The sequence below is a fragment of the Andrena cerasifolii genome, chromosome 1 (assembly GCF_050908995.1).
Source record: "Andrena cerasifolii isolate SP2316 chromosome 1, iyAndCera1_principal, whole genome shotgun sequence".
NCBI lineage: Eukaryota > Metazoa > Arthropoda > Insecta > Hymenoptera > Andrenidae > Andrena > Andrena cerasifolii.
In genome coordinates, this window is record NC_135118.1 from 11566374 (window position 1) to 11589087 (window position 22714).

The 22714-nt window shown below is 37.5% G+C and overlaps 3 protein-coding genes across 9 annotated transcripts; 2 read left to right on the plus strand and 1 right to left on the minus strand.

Annotated features, from left to right (window-relative positions):
• Window positions 1-22: 22 nt before the first annotated feature.
• On the minus strand, window positions 23-8272 carry Mks1 (Meckel syndrome, type 1). Of its 2 annotated transcripts, XM_076811670.1 has the most exons (5): window positions 7984-8272; window positions 7084-7777; window positions 4972-5330; window positions 4674-4852; window positions 23-126 (listed from the first exon to the last, which is right to left on the minus strand). In XM_076811670.1, the coding sequence occupies exons 1-5, from the start codon at window positions 8058-8060 to the stop codon at window positions 80-82; spliced, it is 1356 nt and encodes a 451-aa protein (XP_076667785.1). In that variant the 5' UTR covers window positions 8061-8272; the 3' UTR covers window positions 23-79. The 2 variants fall into 2 exon arrangements, with proteins under 2 accessions (XP_076667785.1, XP_076667776.1); XM_076811661.1 differs by lacking the exon at window positions 23-126 and having other exon boundaries at window positions 4234-4852; window positions 7984-8265.
• Window positions 1096-3249, plus strand: Emc7 (ER membrane protein complex subunit 7). The gene is made up of 4 exons (XM_076807982.1): window positions 1096-1355; window positions 2283-2541; window positions 2627-2701; window positions 2795-3249. Exons 1-4 carry the CDS (start codon window positions 1147-1149, stop codon window positions 2921-2923), a joined length of 672 nt encoding a protein of 223 aa, XP_076664097.1. The 5' UTR covers window positions 1096-1146; the 3' UTR covers window positions 2924-3249.
• Window positions 6220-17297, plus strand: Rho-4 (rhomboid-4). 6 transcript variants are annotated; one of them, XM_076811683.1, is made up of 5 exons: window positions 6220-6625; window positions 13218-13296; window positions 13464-13652; window positions 13723-14042; window positions 14438-17297. In XM_076811683.1, the coding sequence occupies exons 1-5, from the start codon at window positions 6537-6539 to the stop codon at window positions 14946-14948; spliced, it is 1188 nt and encodes a 395-aa protein (XP_076667798.1). In that variant the 5' UTR covers window positions 6220-6536; the 3' UTR covers window positions 14949-17297. The 6 variants fall into 6 exon arrangements, with proteins under 6 accessions (XP_076667798.1, XP_076667842.1, XP_076667807.1 ...); XM_076811727.1 differs by lacking the exon at window positions 6220-6625 and adding an exon at window positions 7334-7356; XM_076811692.1 differs by lacking the exon at window positions 6220-6625 and adding an exon at window positions 11625-12378.
• Window positions 17298-22714: the final 5417 nt, after the last annotated feature.

The following is a 22714-nucleotide window of genomic DNA, read 5'->3' on the forward strand; positions in this document are numbered from 1 at the left end:
TAACAGGTTATTACATTATGTGTTGGTACAAAAATATTTAGTTATTGCGCAATTACAACTGATTTCCCGGAAGCTGTTTTTAGAAGCACGTTTTGCGGTGACCAACATTCTTCGGAACTGGGTTATCTGAAATAAAGAAACGAAGATGATTTAGTTAGTCCAATAGTTTATCTAGTCTTTGATCGTTCCGTTTTATAAAATATTAATCTGGGACAAAATGGCAGATGTTTAAAGTGAAATGCACATAATGTGCGCATGCGTAGTTGTTCGAATTCGAATACTCCAATCAGGTTATGCAGTTTATACGTTCACCGTATGAACCACCAATCACCATTGCGTGCAGCTATGCGCAGTGGGAGAATTCTAGGGAATTCTAGGCGCCACCAACGCCATCGATACATGCGGATTTTTTACTTTATCTACGGATCTACGGATTGTAAACTGTAATCTACGGATTTTTTACCTTTCTCATGAGTTAGTAACCTATAATCAGCAAAAGAATCACTTTTTTTTGTAACGACTAATAGCGACATCTGTTGCCATTGATTTTACGATCCAAACCGCCGATTTACTGCAGGTCGCTAAATTCCACTTCACTACAAGAGCTTTTCTACCACCCTGCAATTTGAACGAGTACAATAGGAATTAGCAAAGTTGATTTCAGAATCTTTGCATGTGAACTTTTTTAATTCCTTTCCGCGAATTTACGTCAGGACGAAAGTCTTTGGCGAAAAACGACTTTCGGGGAAACATTATTGTTGGGAAAATCTCTTGTACTCAAGTGGAATTAGTAAAAGTCGATTTCACAACTTTTGCGCGTGAACTTTTTTCGTAATTTATGAATATTTGTTGTGACAATAATTTTTTTGAGAATGGAAGGGGAGGGTCGAAATATAAGATTTCTAGAAAGGACTTGGGAAAGGACGGTTTCCATGAAAGCAAGGGAATTAGCTTCTTTCCTACATGTAATAAGTAACACTTATGAAGAAAATCCGTAGATCAACGGATTTTTCAAAGGGGGATGTACGGAATTCTACGGAATGTTGAACATTTCTCTACGGATTTTCACAAATCTGAGTTGGCGACACTGATTGGAGATGTTCAGTATTCAGGCAACTTCTGGCGTATGGAATAGACACATTCAATATGACTGTGTACAAAACTGGTGTTCTCCTATTTTTTATTATTGTCAGCGTGTCAGATAAATATGTTATTGCTGAAAATGACGAGGACGTATCAACAGATTTGTACGTTATCGAGGGGAAAGTTTTCCCATGGGAAAACGGAGCTTCGAACGGATGGCAGCTTATAACCCACGTCATGGCTAATGGTGGGGAACACTACGGTTTCTTAAGGTAAATTTATCCTCACAATGTCTACATATTAGAGATTGAGCAGTTGCTTCTATGTAAATAGTAAGTAACCAAAATGATTATCATACATCAAACTAGTCTTCACTATACTTTACTCTTCAGTAACGTCTTTTTTTCATAAATTCTGTCGAGGTTAGAGTTCCGTTAATATATTTCACATTACTCACTTGCAGACGTGGTGTCGATTCAATTGTTTAGATAAAGCTTACAAGGGGAGGACACCATGTAGTAGACACCGCTTTTTATGAGGCTTGGCACGATCGATCTATGTCGAAAATAAGTAAATAGGTGTCCGAGCGTTTCTGCCAGTGGGCCTTAATAATAGAGATATTTACATGTAAATTATTAAAAATTTAGGGTTTTAGTGGGTAAAAATCCCACACTACCGTGGCGCCCATGGGAGATTCCCCTCTGGAGGCGTCGGGGGGCCTTTTGACAATGTCTCCACGTTAAAAAAAAAATTATAAATTTTTTTTATAAATTATTTTTTTAACTTAGAGAAATCTTTGAAAGGCACCCCAACTTCCTTCAGAGGGGAATCCCCCTGGGGCACCAGAGTAGTGTTGGATTTTTACCCATTAAAACCCTACGGCCACTATGAAATTTTTAATAATTTCCATGAAAATATCTGTTATTAAGGCCCATTGGCACAAACGCTCGGACACCTGTTTACTTATTTTCGACATAGATTCAGCATGATCTTATCAAAATTGGTGTCTACCACCTGGTGTACTCGCCTTGTTAGTAGCACTGAGTGTGTTAAGCTTATTATAAGCTATTAATGTTACCGCAAGTTATAGAATCTATGGAAAATGCAAAGTGTTCTTTGCTATGTTTGTTACTTACAAGTATGTTGTTCAAGGTTTAATTCCTTATTCTTGTATACCTGAAATATACTCCTTTTGCTAGAGAGGATGGAACATTTATTATCTCAAATGTACCATCTGGATCATACGTAATCGAGATTGTAAATCCAAACTGTGTTTACGAACCAGTACGAGTAGAAATTAACTCAAAAGGGAAATTCAGAGCCCGGAAAGTGAATTTAATTCAAACCTCACAAGTAATTCAGGTTCCATATCCACTGAAGATGAGGCCACTTACACCGTTCCGTTATTTCCAAGTTAGAGAACAATGGAAAATAACAGACTTCTTATTTAACTCAATGGTACGATAGCTGTTTTATTAGTTTGTAAATATTCAGGAAGAATAGTAATAAAAAATTTGATTTATTGCTTTGTAATTTTTTACAGGTCTTGATGATGATTCTGCCATTATTGTTACTCATGATCATACCAAAAATCATGAACGATCCTGAAACTCGAAAGGTTGGTGAACAATTTAAGCATAATAATTATTATTTTAAATTATTTTAATATTCAGTTTCAACATTCGTTTGCATTTCCGTATATTTTGTGCAGGAAATGGAGCAATTGAATAATCTGACCAATTACGATATGCCAGAAATGTCAGAAGTCATAACATCATTCTTATCTGGAGGAGAGAAGCAGAAATCGAAAGCAATAAAAGCTGCAAAAAAGAAGCAGTGATTTAAATGCCTCTAGGAAATGCGTTCGCACTTTTACTCTAGTCTTTTAGTTCTTAAATATACTTCATAAACACAGTATCAGATTTCTCCCGATTCTTTTTCTATTTTTATGTAGCTTTGTTATACGTGAAAGATTGATAAAAGTAGTAGCAAATTACTGAAACTGTTATTTAAATACCTAATTAAGTGTAATGCACACTAAAGCTGTGTAAATATAACTGACCATGAATTATCGAAAAAGCTGTTTTATAAATTACCATTGTCGTATAGTAAATTTTATGGAATGCAAAATGATAATATAAAATACACTTTGAATAATGCGAATAAGCTTTTTATATTTTATCTAAAATTCTACTTATCCTATGCATTCACATTTAAAATGCATCTGTATGTACAAGTTGCATCATTTATAGCGGAATTCGGTAACTCACTGACTCTGCACTGGTTCCAGAAAATGACTTGAATTGGTTGATTCTTATAGAGCTATCTTCGTTTCTATCAGAAACAACCAATTCAAGTCATTTGTTGGCACCAGTGCCGAGTCAGTGCGAGTTACCGAATTCGCTATTAATTATATTACCTACATTTGAAAAAAAAATAATATTAATTCCAGCGTGGCGTGGAAAACAGCTACCAGCGTAGCTATTTTAGAGTGGGGACGGCTACCCACGCCCACGCATGCGCGCGATGACGTCGCGACCGTCGAACCAATCAACGCCAAGATGAAAATCGCTGGAAAATTTGCCAGCGCCAAGTCAAGCCAAGTGGCGTGAACGCGAACCAATCAACACCTAGATGAAAAACAAAACGGCGCCAAGCCAAGTGAAGCCGTAGCCAACCAGCGTCGACAACAGATTCCCCAGCGACGCTGGTTGGTCACGGCCTCACTTGGCTTACTCCACTTGGCTTGGTTTGGCGCTGACTTCGGTGAATTTTCCTACGATTTTCACCTTGGCGTTGATTGGTTCGACGGTCGCGACGTCATCGCGCGCATGCGTGGACGTGGGTAGCCGTCCCCACTCTAAAATAGCTACGCTGGTAGCTGTTTCCACGCCACGCTGATTAATTCCCTAGAATGGTGTATTAGTAACTTCTTAATGTACAATTTTCAATACGGAAAGGTTTTGTTACTTACAAATATAAATGTCCCTCCCTTTCAGTTTACTTGTATTTTATAAATACAATGCGCGTTGCACCTAATTGTTATGTAATCGTAATCACGGTTACTAGTTACCACGAAATAAGTTGATTCCGCATTATCACGAAACCACAGTTAGTGATAAAATCCTAAGCTTCAGGAAACATGTATAGATATCTGCCAAGTGCTTGTAATGTATTTATACATAATTTAATTACACGAATGAGTATATTAAAAACCTATTACATACAAGTATTAGCAAAATATCACAGGTCATCTTTTTGCACTGAATAAAACCTATTATTATTCATATATCACAGGTCATCATTTATATTTAAATAAAGTCAGCTTGCACTACTAAATCTAATTGATCATTCAATTACGAACGATTAGACATTTAGATTTCTAACTTGTATCATACGCTCCCTAGCCGCTTTGAACTGTTCAAAAATGTTCTCTATGTTTGTCATAAATTTATCCGTACTTAATCTTTCAAAGTAATTCAACCGATCGTCATGTTTAACAGATGTGTGCGTTTGGTGAATGACATTCATGCCTAGCTTTATATAACCACTCGGTGTAACTTTTAATTGCGACTTATCTAATACCTTACCTATGTGTCCTGAAGGGACACCGCAGTAAGTTATATCGTCCAGTTCATAGGTACCACCTGTGAAAAATCTTCTAAGGGAATTAATAATGCTTCCCGTCGCTCGCCAAGTTGGAACAGTCAGTTCGTACGAACCAGGCAATGCAGGCAATGGTACAGCTGCGTAACCTTCTGTACGGTATCTAAGATAATTTAAAATGTTCTATACATCATCTGTTATTGTTAGTTAGAAGTTAATGGTATGTTATGCTCAGTAATAAACTATATATGATAACTTAGATATTTAACTGAAAGAGATTACCTCGACCAATTATCAAGAGATATAACTGCGAATAACAATCGAGGCCAAGATGGTAAAATTTCTTTTGGATCAGACACATCTGGCAACTCAAAATCCAACGATATCTCTGCGGCGTAACCAAAGTGTGCCGAATGATTCTTTAAATTACATCTTTGAGTTCTACCGAATAATCTGTTGTTCTGATCTGTGCTCCAGTGTTCTGGCAAATCAATGTAGTACGAAACGCAAAGTCCGTCAAAAAGAAAATCATGAACGGACAGAATATCGAATTTCAGAAAGATCTTGCATACATCTGGAGCCGTTAGCCGCAAACCATGAGATATTTCTGCACCTTTCCGCATCAATCGCTCCTCGATTTCCTGTATCGAAAGTTAAATAGTGACAAAATACTGTAATTTACAGCTCAATATATATATTAACACTGCAAAAAATTATTCTATTACAGAAATAGAGTTTATTACGAATAACAAATAATTAATAGATCTATGGATATATTAATGCAAATAAATAAAAGACTCGGTTCATCATCTTAATTATTTAGTGGATAAATGTTTACTCCTAGTAATTTAAATATTGCCCAACTCAAATGAAGCAGCTCTATATATAGTAACATAATATAATAAGTAGCGTATCTAGGGTGGGGCAAGTTGGGCTCGTGCCCTGGGCCCCAATACCGGGGAGCGCAGAAAACCGAAAGAAATAGTGTGTCTTGAAAAAATTTATTTGGATGGTTAATATTAGTAATTTACGTTTGTTATTCGTGTGCTTCGCATGCCTCTTTAGAGAACCATCGAAAAAAACTTGCTGCACTTTTCGGCTTCATTTACCTCCAACTTTCTTCTTTTCCGCCCTTCAGCTCCACTTTCTTTAAAAGAATTATCTAAATTCTATATAAAATGTTTTGTGTGATGAACACTTTTAACAACGAAGTAGAACGGAAAAAATGGAGTTGGAATGATATGCATGGGGGGAGGGGGGTGGTGGGGTAGGCGCAAATTCTACGCTTGCCCTAGGCACTGTTTACACTAAATACGCCACTGAACTACACTTTAAATAATAGTTGGCAGTGTTACATTTAATAGTTAATGAATGTGGCTTTTTCACCAAGTAACTCAATATTATTAAGAAAATTCATTTGAAGTATCAGATATACTGTATGACGATGCTACCCGGAAATTGTATAAAAGCTGGTTTTGCGTGTTTAGATGACAGCAGTGCTCCACCACCACGGTGCATGTACAAACCATACGTAGGCATATATACGGCGTTTACGTGTGTGAATATGACTGGGCACGTGTGGGAGACAGTCTTGAAGCAGCCATTCACCACTACAATATTCAGTTGGTCTTTGGTACTACACTGGTTAAGTTGGTTAAATCATCTTTAACGATACTTTTAAATAATTTACATATTAAAAAATTATTTTTCTGTGTAATAAAATGATCACCAATAAACGCCTAAACGTGGAAACGTGTATGTTCTCCGGGTGTGTTTCAACGAAGTGCAAAATAAAACAACTGAAAATCAATTTAGTGTAGTCATTGGTGGTGAAAGAAAGATTATGAATGTTGTTGACAACTTTCTGTCAAAAGTCGGGAAACATGTTTTATCCGCAGAGAATGATGAGGCAGATCTCCGACATCTCCTACGTAGGGTAAGTATACGTGTAACATTTACTGCAATATTTTCGCTAAGAAGAGAATGATGCAAAAAAGTTCTAGATTTTAACGCTTGGCATATTCCGTTCGAGGGAATCATTTCACACATATACTTATACTACACATATGAATATGTATGCGCATTGAACACCGAGAGGCGTTCGTCGCACGCGGTCTACTGCATGACGATCGCTATTCGCTCATAAGCATCTTCAAAAGGATTGATTTTAATTTCGACTAACATGATTAAATTTTAACGGCGACTTTGGGTAACTAATTTGAATAATCAACGATTGAAAGCTATGCATATCTTTTAATATGAAGCGAACTTTAAATTAATTCGCTATCGAATTTAATCCAAATTGAAGACACACACACACACACACACACGCATCGACCGAAGGATCAGTCCACGAACACGTATTAATACATTTATGTACATATGTATACTTACACGTTGCGATTCGCGGTGTTGCTGTTGTAATTCCAACGGCGACTGCTTCTCGGAAGCATGCACAATCCAATAATTGAATTCAACACCGCTGGAATTCGCGACGGTGTAACAGCAGTCGTTCGTGAAATCAGGATTAACGGATAAAATTCTGCGCGACTCGTCGTGCGTAATAACGCACAGCATTGTCTCAGAATCCCCATCGGGATCGATGGACATTTTATCTCGGCGAGACAAATCAACCATGACATACATCCTGGATCTTTCCATGTAAAGGTAATGATTGGTTCGAATCCTTGTTTCGGTAGGTCTATCATCCACGACCATTTTATTATACCGTTCTGGGAAAGGCTTGCGATTCTGCAAGGCTGGTAATGCCGTTTCATTCTTGGCTGACAATTTGGTCTTACAGGGCCTCGTTAACAATTCGTTGTCCATGTAATAGGAATCGTTCCGCGTGTACGTATACAATTGCGAACCTTCTATGTTTGCCTCCTTGATGCTTCGGTAATACGACTTCTGACATTCTGTCAGGCAATTGTTCTCGTCGCCGTAAAAATTCACCTCGAACGGGCTGAAAATTTTTTCCTGCCAGCTAAAAATACGATCCTCCTCCTCAAGGAAATTCGAGTCCCTGGTATCGCCTTCGTTCCCCAGTAACTCCGCGAGCAGAGGTTTTTGCTGTACGATTTTGACTCTGAAACAATAAACAAGCGGAAAGGTAAACGCAATTTAGATGGTGGAAACAATTTCTGCCAGATGGCCGGGATCTAATTCCGATCGACACCGTTTCCCGCCACTAGGCAGAGAAAACAGTGGCGAATGATGTAGGGATACTGATTTTTATGAACTTCCCGGTAGCCATTATATTTTTACAGCGGCAAGCGTGCAATGAACTATTACCTCAACTTGAAGTTGCTAACAGGATCTTTGATTCTGTAATTGGCAGCAATTTTTTTGTTACGTATTTTGGCCGACATTGTTCGACGTGCTCGAGGCAAAGTACTTTTGGGTACTGATACGAATGTTCATACCGTTCAAAGTGAACCGTTGACGGTCCCAAGCGCGTTGTTTATCGATTCTCATGTAGCTTGGCAACCGGTGATACACACGCTAGGGGGACCTGCACGTGTATAATGTATATGTGCATATGTATATATTTGCATCGCTTCAGGTAATCTGTGGACTCGTGAAGCCAGTTGTTTTTCAGCATTTTTCAGTTAGAAATGAAACGTAGCCGTGAAGTATCTCTGCATCCTATTGATGAGTCAGCTTTCGCAGACGGAACACTTATGCATAATAAAGATGGCTATGTTTTACGTGAATCTTTCACGAGCGTTCCGGAGTTAGTACACGTGTAGGGGAAACCGGGGCTGGTAAGCCAGTTTTTCAGTTTGTGATTTTTAATAAATTATGTGAACGAAACATCATTAAACCGGTTAGTGTATTTGATAGGGCATACATTTGGCTATCTGATTAAATTATTAAAATTGACTCAATATGACAACAATTATGGTATTTTAGTGTTTTTTTAATAATAAATGATCGGGGTTAGTTGACTTACAGTATGGGGTGTTTAGGTTGATTAATCACAAAAAAAGTTCAATTTTGTTGGACAGTGGTATTCCTTTTCTTATAGCTGTTAAAAGAATTATTTCCTTTAAATTCCTGCCCTATATTTTTCTTCATTTTTCTTTTTCTCTTGCTTTTCTTTATGTTCTGTTCTAATCTTTTGTCTTTCAGAAATATCGGTGCAGAGATATAATAGACTTCCTTTTCTTTTTACGGCTATTCGAAACCTTTCGAGGAGGAGCTTTACGAAATGTTCGCACGGAATGTTCTGGCCTGAATTTTTCAGGTGGATTTATTTGTTCACTTTCTGTTGATACAGTTTCATTGCTTAAATCAGAACGAGACGTTGATGGTAAAAATTCGTTCGACCCATTATTCAGTTCTGTTGCGGTACAACCGACACCGACTGCCGATGTTACAATCGTCCCCGACCATGCTTTTCAACTTACATTATAAATTTTAAAAAGAAGAAAAAGCATATATTTGCAAAGGGAGTATTTATATTACCATTTTAATTCAGTAAGAAAAAAGTTACTTTAAAAAGTAACTTTCGATACCGAAAAGTTATTTCGTTGACTATATATGTCTATTGCGTATCTATACCTACTTTTAGGACATGGATGTGTACATTCCAAATGCCATTTTTTATCATATAGGTATCTAAAAGTGTGAATATCTATTATATGTTTTGAGATATTTAACGCGTTACATTCGACCCCAGGTCTACCCTATCTTTTGAGATTTCACGATTACTAATTATTTTATAACAATTCTGCATATTTTCCTGTATAGGTTGTTTTAGTTGATGCGAATTTAATGCTATATAACAAAAGAGACCTTGAAATAACCTTCGCGGCTATCTCCTTAATTTTGCATATCATGTTCCTGGGTTTTCTCAGACATACATTGAATTACTGTGTGTTAAAAGTGCACAATTAAGCATGCAAAACTAATCGACAGAATAGGCAAATAGAAATTGCAAGTAGGTATGACTGGTTATTTGTGCGTAATAATCAGATAATGTCAGATTGTTGCATTATTCAGTAACATTCTTTCGTAAGATAAATGACTAATATGTAGCTATTAGCTATACAACTGTTGTTTTGCATTGCCCGTCTTGATTTACGTAAGTTTAGAATGTTTAGATTACATGATGTAAACGTATGTAATCTGTATTTTCCCCCTCTTTCATACAACTTTGTATTATTAATTTGAAGAAAAAAATTCACCATTTGTTCCTTATCTCGAGTTCGAACTTTATTATAACCACATACACAATGTCACCGAACTGGTAGTACAATACGAAAGAGGGTGATTCTACGTGAAGAAATAAGTCTGTAGAAAATAATTCCTTACGAGACTTTGTTTTCGAGAAAATCCAGTTTAAAATCTGACTAGAAATTGGTACACCGCAACAGTAAATATGATGTACTGTGCCCGGATGGAAAGAAGTCGGTCGAGAAACTCCAGGGTCCGAATAGTATATCCCTATTGGCCGGCGCGACAACGTCGACGAATCCGCAGTAAGCAAACGGGACACGGGCGGCGGGAGCCAATGCGAGCGAAGGACCTCTCTTGCCCCTGTGACATTGCAACCGACTTCTTTCCATCCGGGCACAGTAGGTACGTATAGATGAAATAAGTCTTTGAACGAAAATAAATCGAAACTGTACAATAAACTTTCGTTTCCAGAATGTGAAATTTGAAAATCCGCCAGGAATGGGTGCCCTTGACTAATGAAATAATTAGAATCACTTTTCAGGAAAACAATGCCCCGATTTAAAACAGCTAGGTATTCTAGGTATTATACAATTTCGACTTATTTTTCCACGATGATTCATTTCATTCGTCGTTGTACTATAAGAGCTTAGTGTAACATTCAAGGTCATTTTTTTTTAAAAAGAGTTCCAAATCAAAATATGTTTTTCACGCTCTTGAGGGTTGCGACCAGTTCGGGGACATCCTATAGATACAAATGAAAATATACTATATATAAATATACATCCATTCGATAAATAACTAACTATACATATATATTATTATATAACAGTGTGATTGAAATATCGTAATAGAGTGGAAAAATTCTGCAACCGTAAGTACGCGAAGAGAAGTCCGATCTCGCATAGAATATATTAATATATTATTATGTATTAATCGTATTAATAAGCTTCCGCAGTTTTACTTCGAAAGGTTCGGACTTTTTAAGAAAATTCTAGATTAAGACACACGATGTTACAATGAAAAACTTAAAAATAAATTACTATTTTTCAGTTTTCCACGTGAAACCCCGCTTCCAAAAATCTGAAATAAATATAACATTCATTGAAGTTTTTCTCTGTAATATACTAAGTAGCTTTACCACTCGGCTTCGCCCGAAATTTAGATTCTGATTTTATAAAAGAGAAACATTTTTTTTTATTTATTTTTTTGTGAAAATAGTGGATTAGCTAGGCATAACAAGCTGAGGTACATTTCTTGACCCCCAAGTTTACCGTTCGAAAGTTTTTAGGCGACAGACAAACACACACACGCATACGAAACACTTTCTGCTTTACACATAGTATAAGATGTAGGCATTTACGTTCAAGCTTAAGATTCATTTGCAAGTTACCGTCACAGTAAGCCGCCAGACGTCGCGCAGCGTGCCGATATAAATCAGATAAAATCTATTCTATTTATATCTATTTTAATTTATAATCAGAAAATCTGCAAACGAAACCGATATCGGAAGAAAAATCTGCAATTTACTGCTAGGTACATTTTCGAACGATAGTTCGAAGACACCCTGTATTATGCGATACCCATTTTATTGTACTGAAAATGCTGCTGTATATATGATCTAAGTCTTACTGTGATCAAAGAAATGAAGACACGTGACAAAAAGGAATATCATTTTACTTAAGAACGGTGTACATGCAACGGTGTACTGTTACCTACTTAGAACACAACGCGGTATATTGACGCGGCTGCAAAATCACGCATGCCGTTCGTGTGCACCGGGGCTAACACCGTTAACAAGTTTCACTTTCAAAAATAAACAAAACAAGCTCAATAAAAGCCTACCAAACTCGACTGAAAATGACTTTCCTTTCTCACTGATTTTTCATTCGTGATTTAAAATTGTATTGCACTTCGTTTGTGGTATGGGATGGACGTAATATGTTACGCGAAACGTGAATAAACTGATAAAGATACGATCGCATTGTTTTCCTTAATGCCAACGTAATATCATGTTTTAATTATTACTGCTACTACAGCTGCAGTTTTATTACATTCTGAATTGATAATAGTCGATGCTATGCGAAAATGGTAACACAGGCTCGCGAACTGCCGAATGGTGTGACAAAAACTAACACCAGATGTTAAGTCCACCTTATACCTCATCCTACGATGTTAAACACGGTTAAGCACTTATGAATTTGTGACTTTTGCAAATAACTAGCCGCAAATACAATTCCACATACAGAAAGATAAGCGTTTAATACTTACCGCGAAATATCAACGTGTGTATTTCGTGATTCATTGGGCTAGTTAAATGAGTCATCAAAGCAGAATTCCCGATACCGTTAGCGATGCGCGTTATTCAGTGATCAGATACTGCCCGTAGCATCTCTGTCGATAACGATAAATTTCAATTCATGAATGATATTCTCTTCCTGTCAAACTATGTGCAATCGTACTCAGTAAAAGGTACAAGATATATATTTCTATTTATAGAATGATCGGGTAGCTATAATTTTATTACACACCAAAACGATTAATCCAGATATAACTGAAGGATTGGGGGACCGTGTCGACAATCGGTAAGAGAAACGATTGTAACATTCTACCGTACATCTTGCGGTACTTTCTCTATTTGTGCGACGCTTGGCCGCTCGAGTTCACCTGTTGCGACGCTGGCGACTTTACAGGCGTGTAGTTCTCTCAAACCTATTGTATCCCGTTATACCCGATGACACGAGCGACACACAAGACCACACAAGACTTTCGGATCGTAATGCGATGATAGGCTGAGGGGGGAAATCGATTCGAACATAATTCCGCTTCATTAAAACGACCAGGATTTTCGCCGATTCTGCAGGTACTAAGGAAAATAATAATTCTCACAAGCGCGCGAAGTGAACCCAGAATTTCCATGTATTTCTCATCGATTCTGCCTTAGTTTCCTTTATCGTTTTACCTAGACGATGTGTACATCGGTCCGATAAGATAAAACAGAAGGTGTGTAATGTCAAATAAATATTGCTAAATAAAATCTGCTCTACCAGAGATTCGATCAGTGATTGGTGTACGACTTTTGCTCACCACAGGGACCTTTGTTCCGTGTTGTACACTAGTGTTCTCGGTCGGTGCTCGATTCACCGATCTATCGCGTAAAGGTACATCATACTTTTGTCATTAACATCCACTCGCAATCGATGCTGTTTTGTTTGCTTTATCAATTTTTTAGTCGATACTAGGACGAATAAGGAAAGCAGAATAATTTACGACGGACAATGAAATTTGTTTACTTCACCATAAATATTAGCAGTTCTGTTAATTTTCTTCCTTCACACATTTTACAGAGGTTTCAAGCTGACAAGGATGTCGAACAATCAGGAGGGTGAACCGGGTATAACGATACCCCTACAATATAATAACGCTGTAAGAAGTGATTACTTTTATCTTATTATTTTCGTTATCAGTTTTTAATAATCCTTGTAAATGCTACATTGCGTAAGGATTAAAATTCGCCACTTAAAATTCCCAGCGCAACCTGTGCGTTGAAAGTATAACGATAGGTCGATCCTTGATTTAACTGACTTTTTCAGCATTGGAAAGCCATATTCGAGAAGTACGATCTCGATGGCGACGGAAGGATCACGTATCAAGAACTGAAAGCTATGATCCACACTTCCGGTTACTCCAATGATATTCCAACTAGAGTTGTCCACACAATTATGCACAAAGCGGATTTAGACGACTCGGGATACCTAGACTATCCAGAATTTATAGCCATGGTACATTCATTTCGCTTGCTTCATTAGTTTTCCGTCGAGCAGGCAATACACGCGACTGATTTTCCTTCAGATTCACAGGAAAGATATGCAAGGAGTTTTCGGTCACCTCGTGCAGCGATACGTACATTCTATGGTACCGCAGAGGCCAACGCTTCTGCAACTAAGATCCAGTGACTTTCCTGACGGACAGTACGAAGAGGAATACACTTGCAAACCTCCGGCGCTGGCAATGATAATCATATCGGTATTGGAAATCACGTTATTTCTATGCGATGTCATTGTGTACAAGTCGCCATCAGTGGAGGGACCAGCAGCTACATTGTTTATTTATAATCCCCACAAGAGGTACCAAGCGTGGAGGTATTTGACGTACATGTTCGTACATGTTGGGTAAGTATCATATCTTTTATCCTACGAAGCGTAATCGTTAGACTGCGGATGTTCATGCTAATGCATATTTTTATAGGCAAAAGATTAAAGTAATGGAACCTAGACAGAAATTTGTTTTGTCGTTAGAGAAATCCAAAATTATACTTTTTTATTTTGCATATTACTGCATATGTTTTGCATAATGCATATTGCATATTCTTTGTATATTATTTGCACATTTCTTGCATATTTCTCATATGTTTTGTCTTAGAGCATATAAACATGGAGAAAGCATGCACTTTGAATTTTGCATATCTGTTGCATGTGTGTTGCATATTACGACATATTATACGTGCATAAACATCCGCAGTCTAGTAATCGTATGATTGGTTAATTATGAATTTTATTTTAAACAGCGTACTGCACCTGATGGTAAATCTACTTGTGCAAATAATGTTAGGCATTCCGCTGGAAATGGTGCACAAATGGTGGCGAGTCTTGATTATATACGTAGCAGGTGTGCTAGCGGGATCGCTCGGCACGTCTGTATCGGATCCTCATGTATATCTCGCAGGCGCGTCGGGCGGAGTGTACGCGTTAATTACTGCTCATGTAGCAACCATAGTAATGAACTGGTCGCAAATGGAATTTGCTGTTTTGCAATTGTTAGTATTCCTCGTGGTCACTTCTGTCGACATCGGACAAGCGATCTACAATCGCTATGTATTAGAGACTAACGACCAAGTTGGATACGTTGCTCACTTTGCTGGTGCCATCGCTGGTTTACTCGTAGGGATAAATGTCCTTCGTAATCTAGAAGTGAAAACGTGGGAGAAAGCTGTATGGTGGACCAGCATTATTACGTACACCGGACTCATGGCAGCTGCCATTCTGTGGAATATTTTATACACTTCCTACTACGAATAGTTATTGTCGAGTTTTCATACGTATTTATTTTTTTCGACTCTACTTTTTCTATTCATAGGTCCAGTTTACAATCTTGCCGTTGTACAAACGAGAATACAAATCGGGATTTTTTTTTATAGGAACCAGACTAGTTACTTCAAATACACTTTACAATTCTACTCTATTTTGAAATCGCTATTAAATGTATATTTTCTATATTTTAAGCTTATTATCTACTGTGATATACAATGCCTCTACGTAACATGAAAGAATTGTCTGTTGAGGACGACCCAAATTTTATTACAGTGGTAATATTCAATGCTTAATGCAGGATATTATATAGCACGCATACTTTTTCTATTACTGCATCCTGTAAAAGAATTTTCGAGACGTTAAGTATTATAGAATAATCGGTTTTATACATTTGGTCAGAAATAACGTGCAAACAATTAAGACTAAATAAAATTTACATGAATATCAATATGTCAAGTGCTGAAGTTGTGATCGCGACCAATTTCAAGGATATTCTAAATAAGCAGAGGCCTTCCTTTCGTATATCGTATAAGTAATGGTGCTGTTATTATCTAGCTATTATATTACAATAAGTATAAACTGAAAGTACTAGTGTGGAAAGTGTTATTTTGTTACTTATGTAGAGATATGAAAATCTGTATGCGTACCGCAAGGTTTTGATTTTCTTGGCGTACAAGTTAAGTAATATTTCATTACTCATAGCATTTAAGTTCGTAGCAAACAATTTTGATTGTTAAGATCTACGTAAACTGTTGTTTATATAAGGAACCTTACTACAGATTTCAAATTTATTTGTATGTAATAAGTTACTGCAATTCATTGTCTCACATATTTATGATTCACCATGTCATGTACCTGATTTGCAAGTTACTAATACATTATGAAATCATTTGGAGTGTATGTTCTATAAGGCATAAGGCAGTGGCGGATTTAACAGGGCGGCTGATGAACAGTTGCCGCCTAGGTCCTTGCACAGAAGGCTCCGGTAGGGCCCCACGACCAAAAAAAATTATGATTAGATATAGGTATCCAAACACTATATTCTTCTCTGTACTACTACACTTGACCCGTTTTTAGTAAATTACCTCTTCATTTTTCCGAAAAATGGGCCCCTGCCCAGAAGGCCCCCCTAGGGCTCTATCTTCAAAAAAAGTAATAATTTTAACCAACACTATTTTGTTTCTGTACTATTACACTTTGCCCGTTTTTTTAGTAAACTACCTCTTCATTTTCCTCCAAAAATGGGCCCCTCAGAACGCTTGCCACCTGGGCCTTTTTTCTTAAATCCGCCACTGGCATAAAGTATGTAAAAACCTCGCTATGTTCAAAGTGACAAATTTATAAAGGGATTATACAATCTTTTTAGTCAATTGTAAATTATCCAAACTTGTGGGTTACGAGAAATTGGAAATATACCTTTGTATAGAATTTTTTAAAATCTAAGGCCCAGAGTAAAATAAGTAAATGAAAATGACAGGAATCTTTCTCAGGTATTTAAGAATATGTATACCTATTTCGCAAATGCAATTCATTATGGATTCATTAAAAAATAAAATTGTAATGCATTCATCATAAATTATTAAGAAAGTTTATCATAAGACTAATGTTAAGTTTTTATTTTGCTATAAGAGATAAGTATTGGTAATGGCATGTGATTCTAAGTACGGTGTGTGGAGGATATTTCTAACAAGTTTAGGTAGAAATTTAATTCACTAATAGAGTTTCTTAAGATAAAACAAAAAAGTTTTAATAAACGTATGTTTGAAATCTAATTGTAAGTGGTTTATACCGTTTGGACTCTCGTGATTGCATATAACGCACAAATATATACATATACAATATACGTAAGTACATGTAACTTAGGTATATATGTACAATAGTGTAAACTTATTGTATATAAAAAAAAAATGATTATCTTTGAAGTGATTAGTTTACAAATATACTTTTATTAATACATTTTTGTTTCTTTACGCAAGTTCTATTAGCGAATTAAATTTGTACTTATGTATAATTCTGACAACAGATTACTGGCTCATATAATAAAGTATTGCCACTATACAAGACCTACATAACGTATATGCGAAATCCTGTTGCTTATTCATAAAATTTAATTTAAGTTGCATATGTTAGATTCGCGAAGTGCATTTTGTTTTAAACAATTTTAAAATTATCATCTTAAGAGCGCTAGATTTAATAAGTATTTAACTTAATCTAGAATAACTTTGCCGTGCACAATAATACTAATTTTTCTACTATTTAAATATATTGTTAAAAACATACGTAAAGAATGTTGCAAATATTCTTAAAATATATCAATTTTTAGTTTTACAAATTGAATCTACAATTTATTCTTCATATCCTTTTCCTTTCACAATTTATTTTATTCCAATTACTAGTACATATTCACAGTGTCGGTTTTTGGAGCGAGAGCAGTAGGAATGTCGATCTAATAAAATAAGTATTACAATAAGCTTTCCTATTACTAGTCTTGAATTTTGTAAAACACTACAATTTACAGAATTACCTAACATGTGGATTACTATCAAAATTTTATTAGCCATACTCGCCATGGGCGCAGCTAGAATTTCATTCAGGGGGTTGGAGGGAGGGGGGGGGGGAATAAATAGTGAAACAATTTTTATTGCAATTTATATACGTAGGTAGGAACGAATATAACCGGGGTCGTGTAATGCGGAAATACTTCACAATTTAATTTATTTTTACTTTGTAATATACTAATTTAATTTTGGAGAAACGATTAATTTTTTTTCCTGTGTCAGGGGGGGGGGGGCAAGCGCCCACCCCTGCCCCCCTTCGCTACGCCAATAATACTTGCGTTTTTTACGAATGAAGAACAAAGTTTTCCAAAATTAAAGCTCATAAAAACATATTCAAGATTTAGGATATAACAAAAATTAAATGATTTGACGACAAAGAACAAAAATACGTAAATTTACTTGAGGACGTAAATTAATTAACAAATTTCCATGAAACTATTCTAGCGCTTTATCACAGCCAATATTTTTCTTTCCTCCCAAGCAAATCGGAAAATTTGAGCAATATGTCCCAGACAGCACACGACATCTTAAAGACGTACATTTTACGTCTGTTTTACGTCTGAATATCTGAACCTTCTGATTCGTGACAAAGATATCTTTTAGATGTCTTATGGACGTGTTAAAGATATCTTAAAGACATCTTAAGGGGATAGACACGGGTAATGCAGCGCGCTGTATACCGACACAATGTGGCCCGAAACATGGGTTCGGGATTTTTCGTTTTTCGTCCTTATATGAGCAGATTTGGGGCTGGGCGAGGTCTCATTCGAAAGAGGAAGGTTCAATGCGGAGCGCTCTGCTCATGGTTCAACGAGATTGTGTTGATATGTAATAATGTCAGTGTCTAAAGTAAAGCAAAAGTCGACAAAATATACCCGCAGAATCCAAGCATTTTTAGGTCACTAAAAGAGTTTTGTGACTCAAACGGTGAGCAGAGCGCTCCGCATTGAATCTTCTTCTTTCGAATGAAACCTCTCCAAGGCCAAAATCTGCTCATATAAGAACGAAAAACGAAAAATCGTGACTACATTTCCAAATCAGAGTTCCGCCATATTGGCGATAATACATAGCAAGTCACTTGACAAATTTAGTTGAAGTAGTAGATACGAGATGGCGCCTACTCGGGAGGACTGCCAACGTGGATTCATAGCAAAACCACAGACGAGGTATAGAATAGACCCATCACCTTATGGGACTTCGTGTCGCCACCCAATCTGTGTTACCGAACCATAATTTGAGGACTGAATTTAGCGACCTCTGTTCATGAACAGCGTCCAACTCAGCAACTACTCTGAAATGTGTTGAAATGCTGAAAGGTGTTGCGTACTTGCATACGTGTGACTTGTTTAGAGAGAGAGTTTGACATAAGAGGGTAGGCTTTTGTTACGGTATGCTTTGGCTCGGTCGGTCAACGACTCACGCGGATTTCTCTCCGAAAATCCATTTCGTGGATCAAGACACTATGGCGTTCAGAAATGGCATTTCTTCAAAGCCCGTGCAAGCTATAAATTGCAAGATGACATTGTTTATTAGCACTTTGCGTACCCTTGCGAACCCTTTCACGTATCGTGCGCCGAAAAAAGTATTAAAAATTCACGCTGTTACTGATATTCCCACAAGTTTCTAATGCACTGTTTAATCATTCCAGTGAAGTAATAATAATTGGATTCCGTTTGCCCCTAATATTAGTTTACCGCCAACACTGAAATTTACAGTAAAATCTAATTTTAAAAGTCTCGCAGAAAGTTGCATGATGCATGAGTGTCTTAAAAGTTTGTCTAGCCCTGAGAAATTCATCGGTTCAGTGAAGTGTGTGCATGGCATAGTGCATATTATCTCGTGATTTCTCAATTTCATCGATTACTGGACCATGTGGGAGGCCTTTTAATTTAACAGGATTCCATTCAGATATACCCGTTACTTAGAAGACTTTTTCAGAAACTGAAGGATGTTTAAAAACAGAAAATGATTTTGTAATCGTGTGCAACGCGATTGTAGAGTCAGTGCCTGTGCCTGCCAAAAAGTGTTTCATAGAGTACCGTGCCTCTACGTGTTAGTGATGCGAACGCGAATTCCCATAAGGTGATAGGTCTATCGTTTTAGCCTATACTTCGCCGATGTTAGTAACTAAGGGGGAGAAACAAGTATCTCACTCATATTTCTCCAAATATTCCTGCAACTATTCACTTACACTAAGTTCAACTAAAACGTATTTATACATTATAAATAATACTACGTGATATGTATAAGCATTAACATTAATGTATCGAACGATTAAAAATTGAGAATAAAAGAGAATTCAGTCGGCGCAGAAAATCATTTGCAAATCCAAGGCCAAATGTTACAAATTGCTTGATATCTCGAGTTCTATCGATTATAGTTAATAATAATTTATACTGGGCGGTTAGTGTAAATGTTGTTAACATTATTTGTCACAGCAATAGCCACTGGAATGGATATTTTAGCCGAAAATCCATTTTTGCCGAAGAATTCGCTGGATTTCGCAATTGTAACTAACCGTCGACCTTGTTTTGATCGGGGGACATCATTCCTCGAAGTCTACATAAGGAGCTCACAGATCTTCATGTACTCAGTCGTCGTCGGTCCTCCGGACTTGAAGGACCTCCGGGAACCCTGGAGCTGCCGAGCCACGTGGATCCACTGGACTTCCTGGGGACCTGGTTCTTCCTCCCCCTCCCCCCGGAGCTGCTGAACTTGCTGGGGACCTGGTCAGGATTTCAACCCTGGTTCTTCCGCCAGCCTCTCGCCCCTCTGGCCTGGGTTCGTTTATTCGCTTGGTGCTGATGAAATTTTGGGGTTCGGTAAGTCATTTAAAATTTTATTGTTTCGCGAATGTCAAATCTGATTTCTTCGGTCGTTTTCCATCATCTGTCCTATTTCCATGCATACTTTCGAGAATTTTGCGCGAGTCGTTCTATTTTGTGTATTTCTTCGATGGGTTTGCATGATTTATTTTATTTCATGCATTTCTTCGATGGGTTTAAATGATTTATTTCATTTTCGTGAATTTCTTCGATGGTTTTCTCTGATTCATTTCATCTCGTCTATGTCTTCGATGGTTTTTTGTGACTTCTGTCACTCTGTCATGCATCTCATCGATGGGTCTACATTCTCTGCCCTTTCCTTCAAGTACTTATCTCTGCGGTGGTTTTGCATGCTCGTGCGTGCTCTGCTGTTGGTCGAAATTATCTCGATCGTCTTCAACTCAATAAGCTTTTCCTTAATTTCTTTCCAGGCCGACCACACCGTTACTAACATATAGTAGTTGATTGTTTCAGCTTTTCAGGTTCACCGTTACTCGGGGAATGGAGTTAATAACACGATATATTTAAAAAGAAACTAGTGAAAAGTGATAGTGAAAAGTGATCGTGCAAAGTGACAGTGAAAGAAGACATCTAAGGAAGCCTAGGCTAATTTATTATAGTATGAAGTATTTAAGGTCCCATGTAAAATTGCCAAGCAGTCACTAAATCATTAACTTTGTTGTTCGTTTATTGGCTCCTCATCTGTGATGAGCAGGTTACCGCTGCTTCCGTTTGCGGAAGCAAGTGACTGAGCATGGAATCGGTATGGGTGGATCAGTTTCATCCCTTGGTGTTCTTGTCCAAAGGGAAAAGTTTCGGGCGTAGGGGGTGCACCTTTTGGTACACTGCCTGCGTAAGTCACCCGGTTCGATTACCCAATCTCCGTGTTAGACGGCTTGAGTCAGGTCAGAGCAACAGGAATCGTCTGGGAGGCGCCGAGCGCTTTTCCCTTTCGACTTGGACAGCAGGGTGGTAGGAACTGCGCCGTCCAATACTTGTTTCACGCTTACCCTTCGCCTTTCCTTCTTTCCTGAATTTCTTTTAATCGAGTGATTGCTTGGCAGTTCCCTAGATTCTATATCTAAACCGAAGGGATCGATGGAACTTTGTTTCCATTCATCTCTTTGGTTTAGTAGGCTTCATGTACAGGGAGATCGATGGAACTTTGATTCCATCTATCTCTCTACGGGTCTCCAAGCGCAGCAACCTCCTCGCGGTGAGACCTGGTAAACGGTGAGAACCGAGCCGATGGCTGCGATTGTCAAATATTCTAGTCGTATATAAGAATTTCTTTAACTTGCAATACTATGGTAGAATGTAAGAATAAAATATGTAACTTAAAATGTTGTTCGATTGTTCCTACCGAACCCCAGAACACGAATATAGTGTTAAGATGGAAGAATAAGTGCAAGTTGGAATATTTCAGCGAGATACTGGAACTGTTGAGTTTTTCACAATTTTTAAAGTCCTCTCTGCTTCAGCATTTTATTGAAATATACAAAGTTACAATTCCTTTGCGAGGTATTCCAAAAATTTTCAGAATGCACAAAATTGGGCTTTGTAACAGGAGAACATGATGTGGAAAGAGGTGGCACTAAGTAACGTCTTCGGAGAGAGAATCCATGATGCCTTCGAAGCTGAAATTCAGAATACCTCTTTTCGCTTCATGTTCTCCTGATACCTGGGCCAAAATCTGGCAAAAATTTTCAGAATGCACAAAATTGGGCTTTGTAACAGGAGAACATGATGTGGAAAGAGGTGGCACTAAGTAACGTCTTCGGAGAGAGAATCGAGGATGCCTTCGAAGCTGAAATTCAGGGTACCTCCTTTCGCTTCGTGTTCTCCTTATACCTGGGCCAAAATCTGGCAAAAATTTTGAGAACGCCCAAAAATTTGGCTATGTACTAGGAGAACAGGATGTCGAAAGAGGTGGCACTAAGTAACGTCTTCGGAGAGAGAATCGAGGATGCCTTCGAAGCTGAAATTCAGAATACCTCTTTTCGCTTCATGTTCTCCTGATATATTGGCCAAAATCTGGCGAAAATTTTCAGAATGCACAAAATTGGGCTTTGTAACAGGAGAACATGCCGTCGAAAGAGATGGCACAAAGTAATGTCTCCGGAGAGCAAATCAAAGAGCGAGAAGTGGCGCAGATGTTTCGAGACAGTGACTGTTCTGAAATTTAGTATACCTCTTTCCACTTCATGTTCTCCTGATATATTGGCCAAAATCTGGCGAAAATTTTCAGAATGCACAAAATTGGACTTTGTAACAGGAGAACATGCCGTCGAAAGGGATGGCAAAAATAGGAAATCAGGTTTTTGCCGAATTTCTCCTATACTAGGGGATGAAAAATTTTGAAAAAAATCAG

Coding starts and splice junctions, on each gene's coding strand:
- Emc7 (XM_076807982.1), top strand. CDS start 1,147: ATGACTGTGTACAAAACTGGTGTTCTCCTATTTTTTATTATTGTCAGC. Junction 1,356..2,282: donor GAACACTACGGTTTCTTAAG/GTAAATTTATCC, acceptor TCCTTTTGCTAG/AGAGGATGGAACATTTATTA. Junction 2,542..2,626: donor ACTTCTTATTTAACTCAATG/GTACGATAGCTG, acceptor AATTTTTTACAG/GTCTTGATGATGATTCTGCC.
- Rho-4 (XM_076811683.1), top strand. CDS start 6,537: ATGTTGTTGACAACTTTCTGTCAAAAGTCGGGAAACATGTTTTATCCG. Junction 6,626..13,217: donor TCCGACATCTCCTACGTAGG/GTAAGTATACGT, acceptor CACATTTTACAG/AGGTTTCAAGCTGACAAGGA. Junction 13,297..13,463: donor CCCTACAATATAATAACGCT/GTAAGAAGTGAT, acceptor TGACTTTTTCAG/CATTGGAAAGCCATATTCGA.
- Mks1 (XM_076811661.1), bottom strand. CDS start 8,060: ATGTCGGCCAAAATACGTAACAAAAAAATTGCTGCCAATTACAGAATC. Junction 7,778..7,983: donor GTTAGCAACTTCAAGTTGAG/GTAATAGTTCAT, acceptor TTATTGTTTCAG/AGTCAAAATCGTACAGCAAA. Junction 5,331..7,083: donor AACACCGCGAATCGCAACGT/GTAAGTATACAT, acceptor CTTTCGATACAG/GAAATCGAGGAGCGATTGAT.